This window comes from Penicillium citrinum (genome assembly GCF_028827155.1).
Source record: "Penicillium citrinum strain IBT 23319 chromosome Unknown utg000001l:1.0-4955037.0:1.0-4956770.0, whole genome shotgun sequence".
NCBI classification, from domain to species: Eukaryota; Fungi; Ascomycota; class Eurotiomycetes; order Eurotiales; family Aspergillaceae; genus Penicillium; species Penicillium citrinum.
The window spans coordinates 2,156,277-2,175,743 of NW_026622686.1; the positions used below are offsets into that span (position 1 = coordinate 2,156,277).

Below are 19,467 nucleotides of genomic sequence, written 5' to 3' on the forward strand. Positions count from 1 at the left end.
CAAAAGATCGTGTTATGCATTCCGGCGTTTTAATACTGGCTGGTGTACGACTAGCCGGTTCGTAATCAAGTGCTATGCTTTCCTATCCTAAACTCCAATGGTGGGTTGTAGCTATGCCGTTATTCCCCCCTATAGAACCGTTTCGCCGCCTAGTGTGCCCAATTATATACGCTTCACCGGTTCCCTAGCATTGCCATCGTCTCACGAATTCCAGTGGTGGGCTGGGGGTCAGTTGGCGGTACATTGATTGGCGAAGGATGTAGCAGTTGAGTCTCAGTATTCCAGGCCCATCCGCAATTGGTGAACTTTTGGATTATGGCTGGGTCAGCATCCTCCGCGGCTTGAGGATCAAGTCCCAGGTATTTTGCAGCTACAGCTGGTCGAATTGCTTCATATGAGTTGCTGACCGCAATCAAAGTCTGGTCTTGAAAGAAACCTACGCAATGAAAGTCAGTAAAAACAAGAAGCAGGATATCCGACCCAGCAGTTTTTCCGCATACTTTCGTATCTTTTTACCAAAGATTGCAATGTCTCTGGCCATGGCAAGTCACGAAGGATTTGGTAGACATGACTATGTTCGTTCTGCCAAATCGCTCGCAGCAGAGTAAGACAGTTTTGTAAAGATTGATCATGGTGCTTTAATGTTTCGGGCATTCTTTGTGTTAATGCTCGCGATTCCGGTCTGTTGTTGATTGAGCTATCAGTGACTGCTTACTCCATATTGTCGAAGTACTAGGACAGGAAGCACTCACATTTGTTTCGTAAGAAGGTGGGCCAAAAAAAAACCAGTATAGTAAAGGCACAGAATTTCAGGGACCCCCGCCCCCGTTTCTGGGCTTCCACTTCCAGCAGACATTAGACAAGCGTCCGATTCCCATTGCGATAGAATCTCGAAGAGCTGCGAAGGAGGAGCGTTCGAAGCGACCACCTGAATAATGTGCGCCTTATCAAATGGTAGAGGTTGCATCGTTTATCAGAGAGCTTAAATACATCAAAATGCACTCGTAAAACAAGCAATATCTTGAGCCTGACAAGATTCAGGCAGGGTGTCGTGCTGCTGTAGTTGAATCGATGATGCGGGGAGCAGTCGGAGGCGGCGTCGGGGAAAAGATGCCAAGACCCTCAGAAGTGACCACCTTGCGCAGCTCCCTCTCTCTCCTCCAACCTTCCCACCAGGTGAATTCATTGGCAGCTCTGCCCCATTCGTTTCTTGTTTTCATGTGTTATCTTTTTTGATCTGGACTTTGCTCCTTCTTTTTGGCCATTATGGCCCAGTCTTCCCTCGATGTCTTGCTGAAAGGCAGCTCCGGCAGGAATACACGCGGTCTATTGCGGATCATCATCCTCCTCACAATCGCTGCGGCCGCCGTGGCCAGTCGCCTCTTCAGTGTTATCCGTATGTGTTTATGGCACATTCTTACATTAAGAAGCTTATCTGATATCAATTCTAGGATTTGAAAGTATTATCCACGAATGTACGATCTCCCTTTGCCGGCTCATCTAGCCCCGTGGCATCGCAGCGGCCAGATATACCAAGATGAGATATTGACCTTTTCTCCAATTGCAGTCGATCCGTGGTTCAATTTCCGAGCAACAAAATACCTCGTTCAAAATGGTTTCTACAGTTTCTGGGATTGGTTTGATGACCGTATGCTTTTCCCCCTTCTGAATGCTTGCGCGTCGTTGAAGTCCCCCGCCGCAAGACAGAGTAGTACTGATACCATTTGCTTATCCGCTTAGGAACATGGCATCCTCTGGGTCGTGTCACCGGTGGCACGTTATATCCCGGTTTGATGGTTACCAGTGGTGTGATTTACCATATCCTCAGATTCCTCACGATCCCCGTCGATATTCGAAACGTTTGTGTCCTTCTTGCCCCCGGCTTTTCGGGGTTGACTGCCCTGGCCATGTACCTCTTGACTCGTGAGATGTCCCACTCTCCATCCGCGGGTCTTCTTGCAGCTGCATTCATGGGAATTACTCCCGGTTATATCTCCCGTTCCGTGGCTGGAAGTTACGATAATGAGGCCATTGCCATTTTCCTGCTTGTCTTCACCTTCTTCCTGTGGATCAAGGCCGTCAAGAATGGATCTATTATGTGGGGGGGGCATTGACTGCATTGTTCTATGGATACATGGTTTCTGCTTGGGGTGGATATGTCTTTATCACTAACCTCATTCCTCTCCATGTCTTCGTTCTGCTTTGCATGGGTCGTTATAGCTCCCGCCTCTACATCAGCTATACCACTTGGTATGCTCTCGGAACACTGGGCAGTATGCAGATTCCATTCGTTGGTTTCCTGCCTATCCGCAACAGTGACCACATGTCGGCCCTTGGTGTCTTCGGCCTGATTCAGCTCGTTGCGTTTGCTGAATTTGTCCGAGCATACCTGCCCGGCAAGCAGTTCCAGAAGCTTCTCACTTCTATGGTCCTGCTCACCTTTGGTCTTGGGTTTACTGGTCTCATTCTCCTCTCCGTCACAGGCGTGATTGCCCCCTGGAGTGGTCGTTTCTACTCTCTGTGGGATACTGGCTATGCCAAGATTCACATTCCTATCATTGCATCCGTCTCCGAGCACCAGCCTACCGCCTGGCCTGCTTTCTTCTTCGATCTGAACTTCCTTATCTGGCTGTTCCCTGCCGGTGTGTTCATGTGTTTCCAGAACCTGAAGGATGAGCACGTATTTGTGATCATCTATGCCGTCCTTTCCAGCTACTTCGCTGGTGTCATGGTTCGTCTGATGTTGACTTTGACCCCCATTGTCTGTGTTGCTGCTGCTTTGGCTCTGTCGACCATCCTTGATAGCTTCCTGGTCATGTACAAGCCTTCTCCTGAGAGCCAGGCCAAAGCAAACGCGGACAAGGCCACCAAGTCATTCTCGTCAACCAAGAACCCCGTTGTCGGCATCTACTCTTACCTTTCCAAGGGTATCGTAACCGGCTCTCTTACTATCTACCTTCTGATGTTTGTCGCTCACTGCACTTGGGTCACTTCGAATGCGTACTCGTCCCCCTCGGTCGTTCTCGCCAGCCGTCTTCCTGATGGAAGCCAGCATATCATCGATGACTACCGTGAGGCCTATTATTGGCTTCGTCAAAACACCCAGGACAATGCCAAGATCATGTCCTGGTGGGATTATGGTTACCAGATCGGTGGTATGGCTGACCGTCCTACTCTGGTTGACAACAACACTTGGAACAACACCCACATTGCCACCGTTGGTAAAGCCATGAGCTCGCGCGAGGAAGTCAGCTACCCGATCCTGCGCCAACACGACGTCGACTATGTTCTGGTCGTTTTCGGCGGACTTCTCGGCTACTCTGGCGATGATCTCAACAAGTTCTTGTGGATGGTCCGTATTGCCGAGGGTATCTGGCCTGATGAGGTCAAGGAGCGTGATTTCTTCACTGCTCGGGGCGAATATCGTGTTGACGACGAGGCCACTCCCGCCATGAAGAACAGCTTGATGTAGGCTCCCCGCCCCTCAATTTCATGAAAATAGTCTCTTACTAACCTCTCCATAGGTACAAAATGTCCTATTACAACTACAACTCTCTTTTCCCCGCCGGACAAGCCGTTGACCGTGTTCGTGGCGTACGACTGCCTGCGGAAAGCCCTAAACTCGACACCCTCGAGGAGGCATTTACCAGTGAAAACTGGATCATCCGTATCTTCAAAGTCAAGGATCTCGACAACTTTGGTCGTGATCACAGCAACGCCGTCGCTTTTGACAAGGGTCTGAAGCGCAAGCGTGCGACTAAGAAGAAGGGTCCCCGCGTTTTGAGAACCGAGTAAATCCTTTGACATGGAATTGTCTTATGTATTCTTTTTCTCTTTTTTTTTTGTTATTGCTCTACACTTCTCCTAGCACGACGGTAGGGCGATGTTCCCTGTATTTCTCTGCGGGTGATGAATATACTTGAGTACTATAACTTCAGATTAGTATACAATAAGAACCCCTTGGAAAGAATCTCACCTTGTTATGCTAGTAGCAGTACTAGTAACAACTCCAAAACTGAACAAACCTATTACGTTGGAAAAGAGAAGAGAATCTCGGATTTAGATGAAGATCTATGTATACATATTATCCCCCATTCATCCAATCTGTACAAAATAACTTAGATGCCAATGAAATCAAAGCCGCTAAGCTCACAGGTCAACAAACATGACCTGTCCAAAAGACTCCATAACCCCGAAGTGCTCCGTTGCTGTTTTCCCATCGTGTGGGTAAGACCATGTAGGCCAGTCCAGTCCAGTCCAGTCCAGTCCAGTGATTGACTACGCCTCATCCTTGGTGCGGGTATATGACACACGCCAGAATTGCAGGTACTCCCCGCATATTTGACAGAGTATTCTGATAGTGGGAGGGACTCGTCGTAGTGGTGTTTCTTATTTCTTCTCGGACTGGGGCTTCGAGGGAGTATCAGGGATTTGGACGTCGGAGAATTCTTCTTGGCCGACGGCACGAATGGTGTAGGCATCTAGTTAGATTGGTATTGTCAGTTTCGGTTTCACTATTGTATATCTGCTCGAGGTATGGTCGCCCAGCTCTCCGAAGTGTATTGCGTTTGTCTTGATTGTGATAACGGGTGGCATGATCCTCCGCGCAAGGACGACTCGGTTCTGAGGGAAAACCGGGCAACGGAGATAGAAGCATGACGGATCTGAAACATGTAGAATAACATACAGACACCGATTGTGAAAGCGAAGAGTCCAAAACCCGTGATAGCGTTCTTCACCAAGAATGGCCGGCGAGCACGGAGGAGGGCGGCTCCAGCGCGGTAATCCTTGCCGTAGTATGTTGAGTTGAAGCTGGATAAGAAGTTAGATATCAGTGAGAATATGATGTAGGAGGATAATCAAGTTGGCAACAAACATTCCAGCAGCCATAGTGAGGGTAGGTGGTTGTTGCGAAGTTCCAACAGAAACGGAGAATAGGCAAGTCGCAAGTCGACGGGGAAGATTGAGTCTTGGCGGACTGCCTCTTTGGGCGATTTTAAATGTCGAAGTTTGTCGAAGTACTGCAGTTCTTCACAGGGCCAATGCTTGATAATTGCTGGTAATTCCCTCGATTAGTTTTATCTACTATATAACTCAGAACTAGAGAGGGGGTTTCATTGCAGGATACAACGTCAGATTACTTGGACTGGGCAGATTATCACTTCAGCGTGATATTGTCGGCCATTAGACAGAATACCAATAACCGTAATACTCGGATAATTTACAATGTCAAATAGAATCTTATCACATCTGCTTAAATTCATTCTTATATTTCTTTCCTATGAAAATTTGTTCTTTTGCTGGTATTGAATGCCCTGCTGTGGTGGCTGAAGAACCGCGCCGAGCACCAAATCAACTTCGGACTTCCCCAACTTTTCTCGGCCCCTGCGGACCTCTTATGTTTCTTCCATAATCCATCCTTTGTCTTTCTTCGCATTCGACCCCAGCACACACCTGCCACTTTCCCCTCGTCTTTGGCCATTCAGAGTCCATATTCGAGTACTTGCGACATTATTGTCGATCATATGCGCGTGGCTGTCGCCTAACAGCGCGCAGCTTTGTTCGCGTCCCGATCCCGAGTAGCATCCAGTTCCCATTCCTGTTCACCCAATTGCGCCGACCTCCCCTCCTCCTCTGTCGATCCATCGCATCTACTCCGCCTTCTCGTCTCCGTAGCCGCGATGGCTCAAGCGGCTGTGCAGCTCAATCAGCTGAATGCCGCTCGTAACCTTGTCCTCGGTGACGCAGCTCTGTACCCGCAGATCGTGAATGGGATCTTACCTATCATTGGGCCCAATGCGAGGGTAGAAGTGCGAAGATGGGGTGCGGATTTTATTGCTGAGACTTTTGCGAGCCCGGTGCTTTCTGTGGCTCTGAAGGAACAGCTGACGCCCCTCGTGCTGGACACCATTCACGGAATAATGGCCCTTCCTGAGACGGATGTCGCTGTGTTACAGAGCTTGGTTCAAGCGGCAGCAAGCTTATATCCCTTGGTATTCCGGCATATGTAAGTTCTGCAAGGCTATTTGGATCCCGTCTCAGTTACTCACGGTTACCAGTGTGAATCGTCCGGGAGACCGCAAGACATGGGAGACAATGAATGCGATTAAGCTAGAAATTTTGCGAAAGATGGACTCATTTCACTCTTCAGTCAAGATATGTTGTGTGAAGTTCTTGCAACGTGTTGTTCAGGTTCAAACACCAGGTCTGATTGCAGACCCGAGGGTATGTTCTGTAGGAGTGCACTGTACAGCATTTCAATGCTAATTCTACCTTCATTACAGAGGCCCGAACAAAATGAGACGTCTCTCGCCATTGTTCCCCGGACCCATCCGGTTCTTAAGATATCTCATCTTGAAGCTGAAGCGTCTGGGCTGCTCGATCGATTGCTAGGTGTATTTCAAGAAGACATCTGGTATGGCAATATCACGTTGGGAAATTACTAATGAAATGCTAACTTTCATCTAGCGATGCGCTCATAGTAAACGCAACTTTGAATTGTCTGGCGCCACTCATCCGCACTCGCCAATCTATCGCCAACAAGATAATCAATACCATCTTAGACTTCTATCCGACAAAACATGTCCGGCCTCCATTCACACCAACCGTCCGAGTCAATGTTAAATCCATGGAGCGAACAGCCAAAGCGCTCCTTGTCAACATCACGAAGAGAAACCCGAATCATCCTTATGCAGGGAAGATGCAGATGTACATTGAACGTCTCATGCAATCCAAACTGGAAGCTGTTGATGATGCATCCAAGAAACGTGGATTTCCTACTGAGCCCACAGACGGATTGGACTCTGCCAAACGTGCTCGTCTTGATGCAGCTACTCCTCCGATGCTCAAAATCCCGCCACTGCCTTCTGGACCCATAAGCTATGCCCAGCTCTTCACACTTACTCAAGATATTGGCCTTTCGTCATTTGATGTCAAACAACTTCCACCAGATCTCCTCGTAAAGATCACGGTGCCTCTCCTTTCACAAGTCAACCCGTCCATGTTGACACAAGCTGTTGATGTAAAGGCTCACCTTACAGTTATTCCGGAGATTATTAGCTAACTTCATCTTAGGCTGTCCGCAATCGGTATCAAACGAAAACAAAAGAGCAGAATCTCCAACGTCAGCAACAACATCAAAATACTGCACCTGATGATGACGATGATGATTACGAGCCCGAGTATCAACCTATGGATGTAGCAGACGGGGCTGGAGGAGAGACGACTGCTGTGGCGGATGAAGTAGCAGATATGCAGCCAGATTTGGTTTCGCTCGGTCCTTTTACTTTACCTCAACCACCCCCTCTTACCGAAGATGAAGCTGGTGATGTTGGCCGCAGTGCTGTGGCACGCGTCTTCAGTATGATTAACGTTGCCGAGACTGCACCGTCTACTGGACAACCCAAGAATCAACAGCCCGGCTTCTCACGGCTTGCTGGAAGCACTTTTGATCGAGATGCCTGGGTTGTGCTACTCACACGACTTGCCACTCGCGCTCCAGCGGGACTGGAGGCGAGTGACAAAGTCAGCAAGGGAGACTCTAAAATCACCTCTCGTAGACAAACAACCATCTCCGACTCCATTCGTGAGACCTTATATCGGTATATCTTAGAAGATTTCCGCGGACGACTCAATATCGGTATCAGTTGGCTCAATGAGGAATGGTACAATGATCGAGTGCAGATGAAGGCTGCGGCGGCCCAGCGGGATGAGGGCGAGGACTCTGAACCTGCTGTCACACTTCACTATGACACATGGGTATTAAGACTCTTGGATGGATTCCTTCCATACTTGGATTCGCGTGATATCAAAGTCTTAGTCCGCTTCCTGAGTGAAGTTCCAGAGATCACTCCTCCCATCACCCTGCGTGTTGCCAGTTTGGCAAAGGACCCTGAGCGCGTAAATCTCTGCGTTCAAGCGCTAATGTAGGATTCACCTCCCTCACATGTTCTGCGGAGTCAGCTAACCTTTTTCCTTGTTAGGTATCTTGTCATGTTCCGGCCTCCAGCTCGTGAGATGTGTCTCAACACCCTCGAGGATGTCTATCAAACCTGTAAGTTGATCCTCTATTTCACTGACAGAATCGATCCGTTTCTTTCCTTCGACAGTTATATTGACCTATTAATTCACAGACGAAGAATCTCGCCCTGCAGCCGGAAAGGTCTTGTCAAAATGGAGACCAGAAGCTATACAACCAGCAGAGCCAGTCGCCAACGGCACAGCAGCTCCGCAGGCAGAGGCACAGACTACTGCGCCTGAGGGCTCAGCTGAATAGATCATTCCATGGCAGGCCATCAGAGCCTAGCTATCGACGACAATAGGGCTTGATGCTTTGGTTATATTTTGACCTCACGTCTGGATTTGATGCCTGGGGCTTCGGATCGTCAGATTTAGTCTGTTGAATGTGTTACGGTTGAAACTCGCGGGAATTCCTGACTCGTTCTTCTTGTCTGATTCTATTCACAATGTATTAAATGCCAGTTAGGCTCATAATGCCGGTTCAATGTGATTAAATGAAAGTGTAGCAAACGATGCTTTACTAATAAACCAAGTTGAAACATCAACATTTTATTTACAACAACTTCCAAAGTTACAATCTAGATAGTACTATTACTAATAGTACCTAGTAACTAGGTATACACTACTGTGTAGAAGGGGTACCGTAGGGCTACGGTACCACTTTACTGGAATAAGCCAGCGATATCTAAGTGCCTTGCTGCATGCACTTTATATTTGCAAGATGAAATGCCAGCTCTTAACGCCTATAAAATACAAAAATTTCCCTTTTTCAACCCCATTCTTCATTTCGTGCTTCAAAATCATGGCTTCTGGCCACCAGCAGCACGATAAGCCGCAGCACGTTTACTTCCCCGACCCTTAGGCTTACCCTTCGAACCACGACTCTTAGTTTTAACCTTCATACGAGATCCACCCTCCGTGGCACGATGACCCTCGAAAACGAACGAGTTCCCAGCAATACCTCCCTTCCCAGCTTCCTTCATCTTAGCCGCACCAGCCCGACCAAGCAACTTATTCGCCCGACCCTGAAGCGTCTTCTGGGCAAAATCACCCTTACCAGAATCCTTACCACCATCCTCAGATTTCTTAACCATCTTCCGCGCACGAGTCACACGCAATTTACGCGGAAGTAGAGGAGGATAGTGTTTCCCGTTCAAAAGGAGAGCTGCTTCGACATTATTTGCGTCGTAGAATTGGACGTAGGCGAATCCCTTTCCGACACGAGTTGCACGGTCACGAATAACACGCACGAATTCAACGTTCTTCTTCGCCTTTTTGTCTTTCACGTCACCAGTGTTCTGATTGAAGCTTCGCCAAAGACCTTCTTCGATATCAGCCGGTGCCCGAACCTTCTTCTTCTTCCCATTTTCGTCCTCGGTCACACCCTCCTGATCGACAAAATCGAGATTACCCACGAAAACACAGCGTTTATGGTCTATCTCGGCTGGATGAGCGATACTATCCACGCGCAAGTGACGGTCTAGAACGGAAGTTCCATTTAATGCAGAGGGAGCCTTGCGAGCAGCTTGGACGGTGGTGTATACGGCGTAGGCATTAGTGCTGGGCGTAGTTTCGTCGAGAATTTCCCTTCTAGCAAATGATGCGCGTTTGGGTAGACCACCGCCACTGGAGAATGGGACGGAGCGGAATCGAATCGACTCGACTTTGTGCGGGCCAGTGGACTCGGGTAGATTGGGACAATGGGAAGCCAAGTGTCGCAGAAGAGTCTTCTTAGCGGATTTGGATTTGATAGCCTGAGTCGAAACGTTTCCGAGGAAAACGGTGCGGTTGGATTTTTCAACTTCATCCGCCTTTGCGTTTCCAGATACACTCTCGTGAACTGGAGGTGGAGCGTTATCCTCTTCGTCGTCACTGTCTGCTTCGTCTTTGTCTTCGTCCGAGCCAGAGCCAGAGTCATCAGACTCGTCGCTCTTCTCGGACTTGTCTGATTTTTGGCGCTTGGCGTTTTCGGCCTTGCGCTTCTCATCTTCCTTTTGCTCCTCCTTGGCGATGCGGCGCATGTAAGTTTCCTCGACGTCCTCCTCCACGGCACCGCGCTTGCGCTTGCGGCTTTGCGATTTGTCTTCTTTCTCTTCTGCGGACTCGGAGTCACTTTCTTCAGAAGCATCTTCCATCACTTCATCGTCTGAATCAGGGGAGCCCTCCGACACGGCGGCTTCAGCTTCAGCATCCTCGGATTTTCTGGCAGATCTCTTTGCAGTCGTGTACTTCACGGAGGGAGCTTGCACGGGACCAGACTAACACATGAAATATTAGCATATTCAATTTTCATTTATGAAACAGATCAGGACTCACACTTTGGGCGAAGAGCGAGGACAATGTCGGGTCCAAAGATGCGTTACCACTGAGGAATGGAAGTCCGCCCGCACTTGACTGGGTGTCCGATGTGGACTGTGATTTAGATTTCTTGCCCATATTGATTAGAAAATTATATTCCCGCAAGAAAATGATATTCTTCAGGGAAAATCCAAAGGGTGGAGTCGAGTGGAATGGAGGTCAACGCTTCACAATTGTACTTCCGGCCCTTTTTTTTTTCCTTTCCGTAGCTTATCGGAGCGGGTCTTGGCGCGGAGCTGCTGTTGCACATCACATGATTGGCGGAGGATAATTCGAATACACGAACATCACTGAGCAAGGGTGAGGTTAGGCGGTTTAGTTCTATATTTTCTTCTCGCGGTCGGTGAGTGTTTGATCAGCATGGTGGTTTCTTATTGATTGACAGTAATCACTTTTCTATATTCTCCTACTATGTTCATCATGAATATCATCTTATATTATCGCTATTTGACGTATATGGCATGATTTCTCCATTTGCCAATGGAAACCTTCTTTCTGAATGCGCAATATATAATTTACTCAACCAGTTAACCCTTTTTTTCTACCGATATACACCATCTGATGTATCATACTCATGGCATGTCAATTTCTATACACGGCCGTCTCCGGCGACGTCAGCCCCACGTGACCCTGGAGGGTATACGGCGGTGAGCCTCGGGAAGCGGCAGAACGGCAGAACGACAAGACGATTCCTGGGCTGCCCCCATCATAGCAAAGCCCGGCTTTATCCCTCCTCCACGACGAGTCTGCTGCTCGATTTGCTCCCCACATCGCCTTGACGAGCATTGCGAGCGATATTTGTTTTCTTCCAGCTTCTCATGCCGACCGTCCTCCCGCGACCCTCCACACTGATCCTGCCCGCTTCCTAATCGACCTCCCCTCGCTGTTCAGCACCGGCGCATCGGTGACCCGGCAGCTTTTGGTGGAAATACATACTTGCGAGACGCGTGGTATTGGATATAGCTGGTCACTCGTGTCTTTGGAACACACTGGTTGCGAGAATCGTGCTTGGTCGCGAGCAGCTTTGCTCGTTCCCAGCGGCGCTCCCGGCGCATTGTTGAGACGGTACGTCGCTTGAATCTCTACGCCCCGTTTGTGATTCCTTGTCTCGTTTTTATGGTTGCAAGAGCTTCCTGGTCTATGAGGGGATCTACACTATCTTTTGGGCTCGCGAAGACCTCATCTCCTCACAAGCGCTCACCTGTCGGCTCTTGGGGAGGCGAGGTTACCGCGATGATCAGTCTCCGCACCGCCTTCTCTAGAGGCGCTGACCTACCCATTTTCTCCCACCCAACCAACTTCCCCTCCACCTTTGAAACCCAAACTGTTTAGCCCTGCTAGCATGGCAATTGAACTGATCAATTATATGACTGCTCCAGACTCCCAATTCAACCTTTCCCTGGTGGATCGGTGACCTTGCCGCCCTCTCTCTTCCCCACAACCAAAAACGCCGCCAAGCAAACCCTTTGGCACATTACGCCCCGACTTTACCTCCACCCCATCCATACACCGTGACTCTCTGTCTTAGCGCTCCTCGCAATTGCAGATGGAGGTAGCCGAGAGCAATGAACAAGCCACCGTCGGTCCAGCGACGGGGGCGGAAGCTTCCATGACCAATGGCGAACGAAATCGCTTCTTGGATGGGATGGATGATACAGATGATGGACGCTCTAGTAGTCTGAGTGAGATCGACGATGTCTCAGACAACGAGCCGTCTGACTTTGACGAGTCTCCCAAGCCTGAAAGGCAAATGGAGAACGACTCGGAAGCGGAAACAGAGCGCCTCGAAGATTCGCCTCACAACGTCCGAAAGCGAGACATTGTGATAAGTGCTGGCAGTGCTGGTCCCAGCCCTAGCAAGCTCCACCAGTCAACTACTTTGGATGACGTGGACGAAGAGGAAGAGGACGAAGAGGATGATGAAGAGGAAGACGAGGAAGAGCCTTTGCCAGATGACTCGCCGAGCAAGAGACGGCCTTCCCAGAATAATGGAATCATTGACGAGGGCGCAGGACTGCTCGATGAGGTTGAACTTCCGGACAGTATCACGAAAAAACGCAAGCGTCTTGATGCTGGTGACGATACTGGCACCGAGATCGGCGATGACGAGCCCGTAAAGAAACGTCGAAGCTCCATCAAGAGCGATCTGAGCGACCCAGCCGACGATGGCACTCCCCTCTCTCCAGAGCCAATAATGGATGATCCGACTGCGATCATTGACGAAGAACTCCCTGTCGACGATCTCCCGGAATCGGACATACCCACTGTAACGACGAAAGGAAAGAAACCTAAGAGGGGGAAGCGGAAAGGCAAACGGAATGCGGAGGTGGATGAAGAGCCAGAAGTTGGAGGTGATCTTATCGTAGAGGACGCTGTCGATGAAAACCTCGGCGAAGATGATGAGACCGCGGAACGTGTCGAGGGACCCGACAACGCAGAGACCGCCGCCAAAGCTGAAGAAGAGTGTAAGTTGCTTGTCGCTACAGGTCTACTGGCTGCCTGATTTGCTTACATGTGTTTTAGCTGCGAGGAAGATGTTGGCTATGGATTCATTAGCAACGCTAGAGAAGCAATTTGCAACGTTGCGTGACAAGTAAGAGTCTCTATACCTGTCCTGCTTCTCTTCATTTACTAATTGCTTCGCAGGATTTATGATGAGCGGATCTCAAAACTTAATCGTGAGCTAGACTCGCTGAGAGGACCAAACCCGACGCATCCCGAATATGTACGCCAGATCGAGTGCGTGCAACGTTACCGGGATGCCAAGATCCAATACGAACACACCCTGTACCACTATCGCATCAAAGCCCTTGTTAACAAAAGTTTGGCTGAGCGAGCGCAGTCTCTCAGCACTTTCTTCCAAAAGATCCGAGATGTACGCGAAGTACACTCAAGTGCGATCAGCCAACAGTTCTATGCTATCCAGCATGACCGTTTCAAGACGGACGAATTGAGTCCACACCACATCATTCCCTTCCCAACCCGCCGCTCTCAACAAATCGCCCATCAAACCGCTTATAACCAAGAGGTCTCTGTGATGGCAGGTGTTGCAAAATATGTGGGTTTCCCAGCAGCGCCGACTTTACTAGGAGCGCGTCCATCAGAACTCGACGACGATCTAGAGAAGATGGGAATCGCAGTCGAACCTCGTTTCACAGCTCCAAGGCAGTCTTCCTCCGCATTACAGCCACGGGCAGCAATGTCACCCATGCCATCAAACATCTACTCCGCAGCCGAAGCCGAAGAGTCTTTCATGGAACGAAACCCGTGGGCGAACCCACAGCATCCCATTCACCACCAGCAAACACAGCATCAATATCCCCAAGCGCATCGACCTCAACCCCGACCATTCGAAGCTCCTTCTACATCATCATTTGCAACCCCGGCGGCTCAAAAACGAGTTGTAGACGTGCATGCTCCAAATGGGTCAGCATCCACTATTCCCGAAAGTGCCTCGGCAGCCAATTCATCGGCTAATAACACACCTTATGGCACCGAACAAGACCCGCGATATCCGCATCAAGGACCATGGAGGAATCCAGATTACGATGCAGAGCGCAAATCCGGCTTTCAATCGGGCTTTCATTCGGGTTTCCGTTCTCAAAGTTCCTCGCCGCTTGATGTTCGGAAATCTCAAGCACACCCAGGTCATAACATTGAGCACCGCTCTCCAACAGCAGTCTCCTCTGCCCGTAACCCTCTCTTCTCCCCTCCTCCCGCTCGATCCAGTTTGTTCCATCATCCTACCAGTTCAAAACCAGAAACCTCCCCTCTACCCTCAAAAGCCGTTGACGTCGTTCATTATCGTCCTCAGCAGTCTGAGGTATCAACGGGACCAGGAGGAAGTCATATGCCAACACGATAGAATCGGGAGGATATCATAAAGATGAATTCCCCATTCGTGTTGATTTTATGTGATTTAATGGCTGAACAAAAATGCCCGACAGAAATGTATCTCGATCTTACCGAGACCTTTCCATGTTTCTTTTCTTTTTCAAACCTCTAATGAAGATTCCCCATTGTTTTACTCCTGGTATTACTTGACTGCAAATGTATATCTGATGAGCGTTTTAACTAGAGAGCAGTTTTCTCGACTCTTTGGAAGCATAGCCATGGCCAGGTCCTGGATTCCATCCTGTTTGATTTCCAGGACGAGAACGAGGCTTGAAGTGACCTGGTTTGGAAACCGTTCTCTATATTCATATGAGGTGTTGTCGGGACTGGTATTGAACTTGATTCTCTCTTCTCTTCTCTTTCCCTTTGTAGGGTTCATTCTTTCGCCTACTGAGAAGGATCCCCCTCTCTTGCATCGGAGTTTTTCTGGTCTGGTATCATTTCTCAGAAGGTTCTTCTTTCTTTTTCCTTTTCAGTGTCTGTCTTCCTTCTTTTTCTGTTGGCGTCTTCGGTGTATATACCACGCATACATGTTGGTCTTTGGTGTTGGTTGAGTACCTGCGCGTTGGCGAGAAATCTAAACACTGATTTGATTCATTGTGCATCTAGTAATACCTAGGACATGGTGGTGGCACGGTTTATACATGATGTATTAGTTACTGGTAAACAGTAAGTGATCGTGGTATTTGATACTGGAAGAGTAATTGACCGTTCATAACAACACTTACAAAGTAAGATAATAGACTTGGTACTAAGCTACCTGCCAGTATATCAAGGGTATTAGCATACGTTTATAACCAGGCTTGGTCATAGATACTATGGATATCGTGATTTAAGAGTCAGATAGTTCCACCGGCATTCTAAGACCTTTAATCGTAGACTAGCATATCGCCAGGACCGCGAGTGTTCAGAGCTTAGAAACTTTCAATATCCGAATTTTTCATGCTTAGGGCACCTACTAGACAATAAATAGCTCTTATTACACACTATATACTACAGTAGAGGAACTACTATACTATGTACAAGTATTCAGTATTGTGCAGTGGCTGGTAGTCTCCATACCCTATCCTGGGCCCTCTCCATTTTCTCACCAAGTTCGCGCAGTGACGGTATTCATCGAAGTACACTATACTAGCTTAGAGCAGTATTCTTGCCCAGCATGCTCAACTACCACCACGCAAAATTCAATTAATTCTCCTTGCTATTCAGCTATGTATGCTATATTGTCTACTGCAGTTAGAACGTATGTCGCGGTGTAGCAGCAGCCTGACGTCATAAAACAGGTTCAAGTTGGGTCTTCAAATAGACAGATATCCAGCTTTGGCATGCTTCTGTTTCTTGTATGGCAATATTTCACGTTTAGTCCATGAATTTCCAGCTTTTCTATGATCAATATTTGTATCAAGTTAGCCTCTCCGATCCTTCGGATGTTCACACTGAACATTGGTGCAATGCTGTTCAGATGTGACTGCGGGGAAAGATAAGATATACAACCTTCGTGTTGGAATAACACAGCGCAGACCCCATGTCACTTTAGCAAAGGTATACTACATTGTATTCATTTATACTAGTTAGTCATGGTGTCTCAATGCAAAAGTAAATACAATACACCATAAATTCACATGTAAATCTCCAAGTACTTCCTCGTGGCAAGTCGTAAACTCAAACTAAGCGTGGATTCGCAGATGAGCTCTAGTGGGGTTGCAGCCTGATTGTCAACCAGCTCTTTTCTCTTTCATCGTTCACATTAAACCCAAATACAACTCTTGAACTATATCTCAATTCAATATTCAATCTGTCTTCTCTCCCCCTCGCTACACCACTGCAATCCACACAAAAATGCTTCCCCTCCACTTACGCCGGGGCTTCGGTGGCCAGCATCATATCGAAGATGAGATCGACAACAATGAGCCTCCCCCCCCCTTACTCCGAGTCAAGCTCGAGATCTAAATCAGAGTTAGAGTTAGAGGAAGGTGGATTTTTCCCTAGTATATGGGATGTTTTGAAAGTTCGGTTCATTCTACAATGGAAGTTGAAGAAGCTTGTTCCGCCTGAATTGGTGGATTCTATTATCGATGCGGCGGAGTACTGGCCCTCTACAAAGAATGTTATGGACGGACAGAGGACGGTGAGGTTTGATAGAGATCAGGTTTTGTTGAAGACTGTACCGCTTTGCTTTGAGAGAAAGGTTTGTTTATTCTCAGTGGAGAGGTGAATGATTGCTTACTTGATATAGAGTCTTGAAAGATTGGCATCACGAACAGAATCAGAGCCAGAATCAGGATCAGGACCAGGATCAGAATTACAAACAGAATCAGCTAAACCACTTCCACACCGCACTGCTCACCCCTGTCGAAAGATCATTTTCCATATCAAGTCTCACGATCAAGGCAGTGCCCGGATCCACGAGGATATGTATCAGGGGTCATTTACCTGGTTTGACGCAGAGGTTATCCACGAAGCACACAAGAAAAAAATGTATGTGGATGGAACGGAGCAAGAAATTCTAGACGATGAAGGTGGAAGAGTGAAAAAACATTTCGAACCGAGTGATGCGCATCTTCTACCGCGAAGTAAACAGGTACAAATGAATGGGGCGCGGGTATCGGAGACTCAGGACCGGGAAATTACGTGGCATTATCTTGATGGGATTGAGGCTGATTCCACGGCGGCTCATGATATTGAGAGACGATTAGGTCGAGGACGATATACGTTGGATGGACGAGTTGTGCGGGAGTTGGAGGTGGGGGATTCGATTGCACTTTGGGGACGGGCGAGGTTTGGACAGTGGGCGAATCATGTGTTTGAGGCTAGTGTGAGGGTATTCTGGGCTATTTAATCATCATTCTTGTTATATGTTAAGAGTATTCAGCATACATAGTTCAACAGAAGACTACACACGACACATTACATACTACACACTAACTACCCCCTATACTGTACTACGTTGTATACAAGAAGGATATCTGCCTGAGGTGTCCAAATTGCGTGCTCGCCAAGATCGACAGTTGCGGTTTGTATAAGACCCAACTTTGCCCACCAGCTTTCATTCATTCTTTTTTCCCCAGATTTGCTGCAATCAAGCATTTTTGACTCTGATATACCCTATAAATCACCTACTAACTTACTACTAACTTCCAGACTTTCCCAAACATTCCCCAGACCACACCCTCATCGACCAGTACCTCCCAGAATACCTCGCAATGACAATCACCACGCACAGCCGACAGGCCGAGGACAACCGCGTGGGGCCCCCCCCCGTCGCCTTTTGTTCTCTCGGCCGGCTGAAACAGCAAAAGCGCAAAGCCAAACACGCATTTCTCGCAGCTGATTTGAACGAATTCACTCGCATTCGACCGAGAGAATCCACTCTTCGGTCCATGATGTGTCATTTCCTTCCTTTGTCCCGTTTATTAGCGATGACCCGGGTGTGCTTGCGTTATCTGCAATCCCCAAGGTATTACCCTACCAGTGAGGGGGGGATTTGCACGCATTCTTGGGTTGCTTTCAAGTGGTTTGCGGTGTGGGCTGTGGACAGTGTCGGCTTATAATTTAGAGATACCCCCGAATGAATCTGTTTCTCTTCCAATCTCTCTCTCTCTCTTTCCCCTCTTCTATCTGACTTTTCCCAACTTGTTTCCCCCAAACCCTTCGGAACTGATTCTATCATCCGATTCTCCATTTCCACGCACTCAACTTCTACATCCACATTTCATTTTCATTCTCTTCAAAAAAAATGACCACCCGCAAATGCGCCGCCGTGGTCGTCGGTGCTGGTCCCGCCGGCGTCGCAGTCGTCGGAAATCTCCTCGAACGCCAACTCGGCACTATCGCCTGGATTGACCCTAGCTTTGAATCTGGCCGAGTTCATCGCAAATATCGCGAAGTTCCCAGTAACACCAAAGTCTCTCTGTTCCAAGCATACGCCACATCCCTCCAACCCTTCCGAACCGTCATCGAAAATACCCCGCGTCCAAACGCATTCACCACCCTAGCCAAACTGGACCAGGAAAAGACATGTCATCTCCACTACGCAGCAGATATGATCCGCGGTCTAACAAACGGTCTCGTCAAAATGGATCAGGTTCTGGCTTGCCACGGCTTTGTAACTGCTGCTAGTTTATCTGGTTCAAGGGTACATTTTCATCCTACAATCCTCTCTAAAAACCAAGGGGATGATGAAGTAAAACCAGATAAAAGACTAACAGTGACATCACAGGAGAAAGAGTGGACTGTTCGAATTAAACAGAATGGTGGTGAGGAACTTGAACTTCAAACTTCAAGATTGATCCTCTGCACAGGATCTCACCCCACAAACCTTCCCATTCCCATCCCAGACCTCCACATCTCCCCACTAGATCTAGATACTGTTCTCAAACCCTCGGTCCTGACAAAGGCCCTCCCCACTTCAAACCCAACTACAGTCGCCGTCGTCGGTGCCTCTCACAGCGCTATTCTCGCGCTTTTAAACCTCGTCAATCTTGCACAGTCCTCTCATCCTTCTCTGCGAGTAAAGTGGTTCACTCGTCACCCACTCCGATACGCAGAGTACATGGATGGATGGATTCTACGCGATAATACAGGATTGAAGGGTCTAGCTGCAGACTTTGCGAAAACCCAACTGGAAGACTCAGTGCTGACTACCTCGGCTGCCGGAAAGATCATTGAGAAAGTTGATTGTAGTGGTGGAAGGGAGAAAGAGACCGAGATGTATCGGGTTCATTTACCCGATTGTGAGTATATCACTCAAGCCGTGGGATTTACGAGAGATCCCTTGCCCAAGTTACTGGGGGAAAGTGGGGAGTCGTTGAGTTTGGAATTCGATCATGAGACGGGTGCTTTTCATGGTGATGCTGGTGGAGAGAAGATTCCGGGCCTATTTGGGGCAGGAATTGCATTTCCTCAACGCGTTGTTGATCCGTATGGGAATGTGGAGTATGCGGTTGGTTTCTTTAAGTTTATGAAGTTCTTGAAGAAGGTTGTTCCTACATGGTAGATCTCCATCTGCGAGAGATTCCGGATTTTGTGATTCGTTTGCCCTCAGGAGCGATTAGGTGTTACGGCGTTAGATTAGTTTTCGGGATTCAATTCCACTTGATTTTTTTTCTTATCTGATTTACTTATATCTGAGTACACTTTTCAGATGCGCTAGATGTTGATGCCATGATCAGTGCAAAGCCGCGTAGGTAAAGGAAG

At 48.3% G+C, this 19,467-nt stretch overlaps 8 protein-coding genes across 8 annotated transcripts; 5 read left to right on the forward strand and 3 right to left on the reverse strand.

Moving 5' to 3' along the window:
* Window positions 1–173: 173 nt before the first annotated feature.
* Window positions 174–967, reverse strand: N7469_000808 (CSN8/PSMD8/EIF3K family protein; the record flags this gene model as incomplete). The annotated part of the gene is made up of 3 exons (XM_056639728.1): window positions 174–436; window positions 501–682; window positions 753–967. 3 exons carry the CDS (start codon window positions 965–967, stop codon window positions 174–176), a joined length of 660 nt encoding a protein of 219 aa, XP_056505485.1.
* A 208-nt stretch (window positions 968–1,175) lies between these two features.
* Window positions 1,176–3,795, forward strand: N7469_000809 (dolichyl-diphosphooligosaccharide--protein glycosyltransferase subunit STT3; the record flags this gene model as incomplete). The annotated part of the gene is made up of 6 exons (XM_056639729.1): window positions 1,176–1,396; window positions 1,452–1,475; window positions 1,568–1,648; window positions 1,741–2,098; window positions 2,221–3,468; window positions 3,525–3,795. Exons 1-6 carry the CDS (start codon window positions 1,267–1,269, stop codon window positions 3,793–3,795), a joined length of 2,112 nt encoding a protein of 703 aa, XP_056505486.1. The 5' UTR covers window positions 1,176–1,266.
* A 594-nt stretch (window positions 3,796–4,389) lies between these two features.
* N7469_000810 (uncharacterized protein) lies at window positions 4,390–4,890 on the reverse strand (the record flags this gene model as incomplete). The annotated part of the gene is made up of 3 exons (XM_056639730.1): window positions 4,390–4,481; window positions 4,688–4,812; window positions 4,877–4,890. The coding sequence occupies 3 exons, from the start codon at window positions 4,888–4,890 to the stop codon at window positions 4,390–4,392; spliced, it is 231 nt and encodes a 76-aa protein (XP_056505487.1).
* Window positions 4,891–5,681: 791 nt separating this feature from the next.
* On the forward strand, window positions 5,682–8,275 carry N7469_000811 (RNA-processing protein PTA1; the record flags this gene model as incomplete). Its single annotated transcript, XM_056639731.1, has 7 exons — window positions 5,682–6,007; window positions 6,060–6,225; window positions 6,285–6,415; window positions 6,469–7,021; window positions 7,075–7,925; window positions 7,983–8,053; window positions 8,133–8,275. 7 exons carry the CDS (start codon window positions 5,682–5,684, stop codon window positions 8,273–8,275), a joined length of 2,241 nt encoding a protein of 746 aa, XP_056505488.1.
* A 544-nt stretch (window positions 8,276–8,819) lies between these two features.
* On the reverse strand, window positions 8,820–10,455 carry nop12 (rRNA-processing protein NOP12; the record flags this gene model as incomplete). Its single annotated transcript, XM_056639732.1, has 2 exons — window positions 8,820–10,277; window positions 10,336–10,455. 2 exons carry the CDS (start codon window positions 10,453–10,455, stop codon window positions 8,820–8,822), a joined length of 1,578 nt encoding a protein of 525 aa, XP_056505489.1.
* Window positions 10,456–11,923: 1,468 nt separating this feature from the next.
* On the forward strand, window positions 11,924–14,242 carry N7469_000813 (uncharacterized protein; the record flags this gene model as incomplete). Its single annotated transcript, XM_056639733.1, has 3 exons — window positions 11,924–12,842; window positions 12,901–12,970; window positions 13,024–14,242. The coding sequence occupies 3 exons, from the start codon at window positions 11,924–11,926 to the stop codon at window positions 14,240–14,242; spliced, it is 2,208 nt and encodes a 735-aa protein (XP_056505490.1).
* A 1,935-nt stretch (window positions 14,243–16,177) lies between these two features.
* On the forward strand, window positions 16,178–17,110 carry N7469_000814 (uncharacterized protein; the record flags this gene model as incomplete). The annotated part of the gene is made up of 2 exons (XM_056639734.1): window positions 16,178–16,459; window positions 16,508–17,110. 2 exons carry the CDS (start codon window positions 16,178–16,180, stop codon window positions 17,108–17,110), a joined length of 885 nt encoding a protein of 294 aa, XP_056505491.1.
* Window positions 17,111–18,007: 897 nt separating this feature from the next.
* N7469_000815 (uncharacterized protein) lies at window positions 18,008–19,267 on the forward strand (the record flags this gene model as incomplete). The annotated part of the gene is made up of 1 exon (XM_056639735.1): window positions 18,008–19,267. The coding sequence occupies one exon, from the start codon at window positions 18,008–18,010 to the stop codon at window positions 19,265–19,267; it is 1,260 nt and encodes a 419-aa protein (XP_056505492.1).
* Window positions 19,268–19,467: the final 200 nt, after the last annotated feature.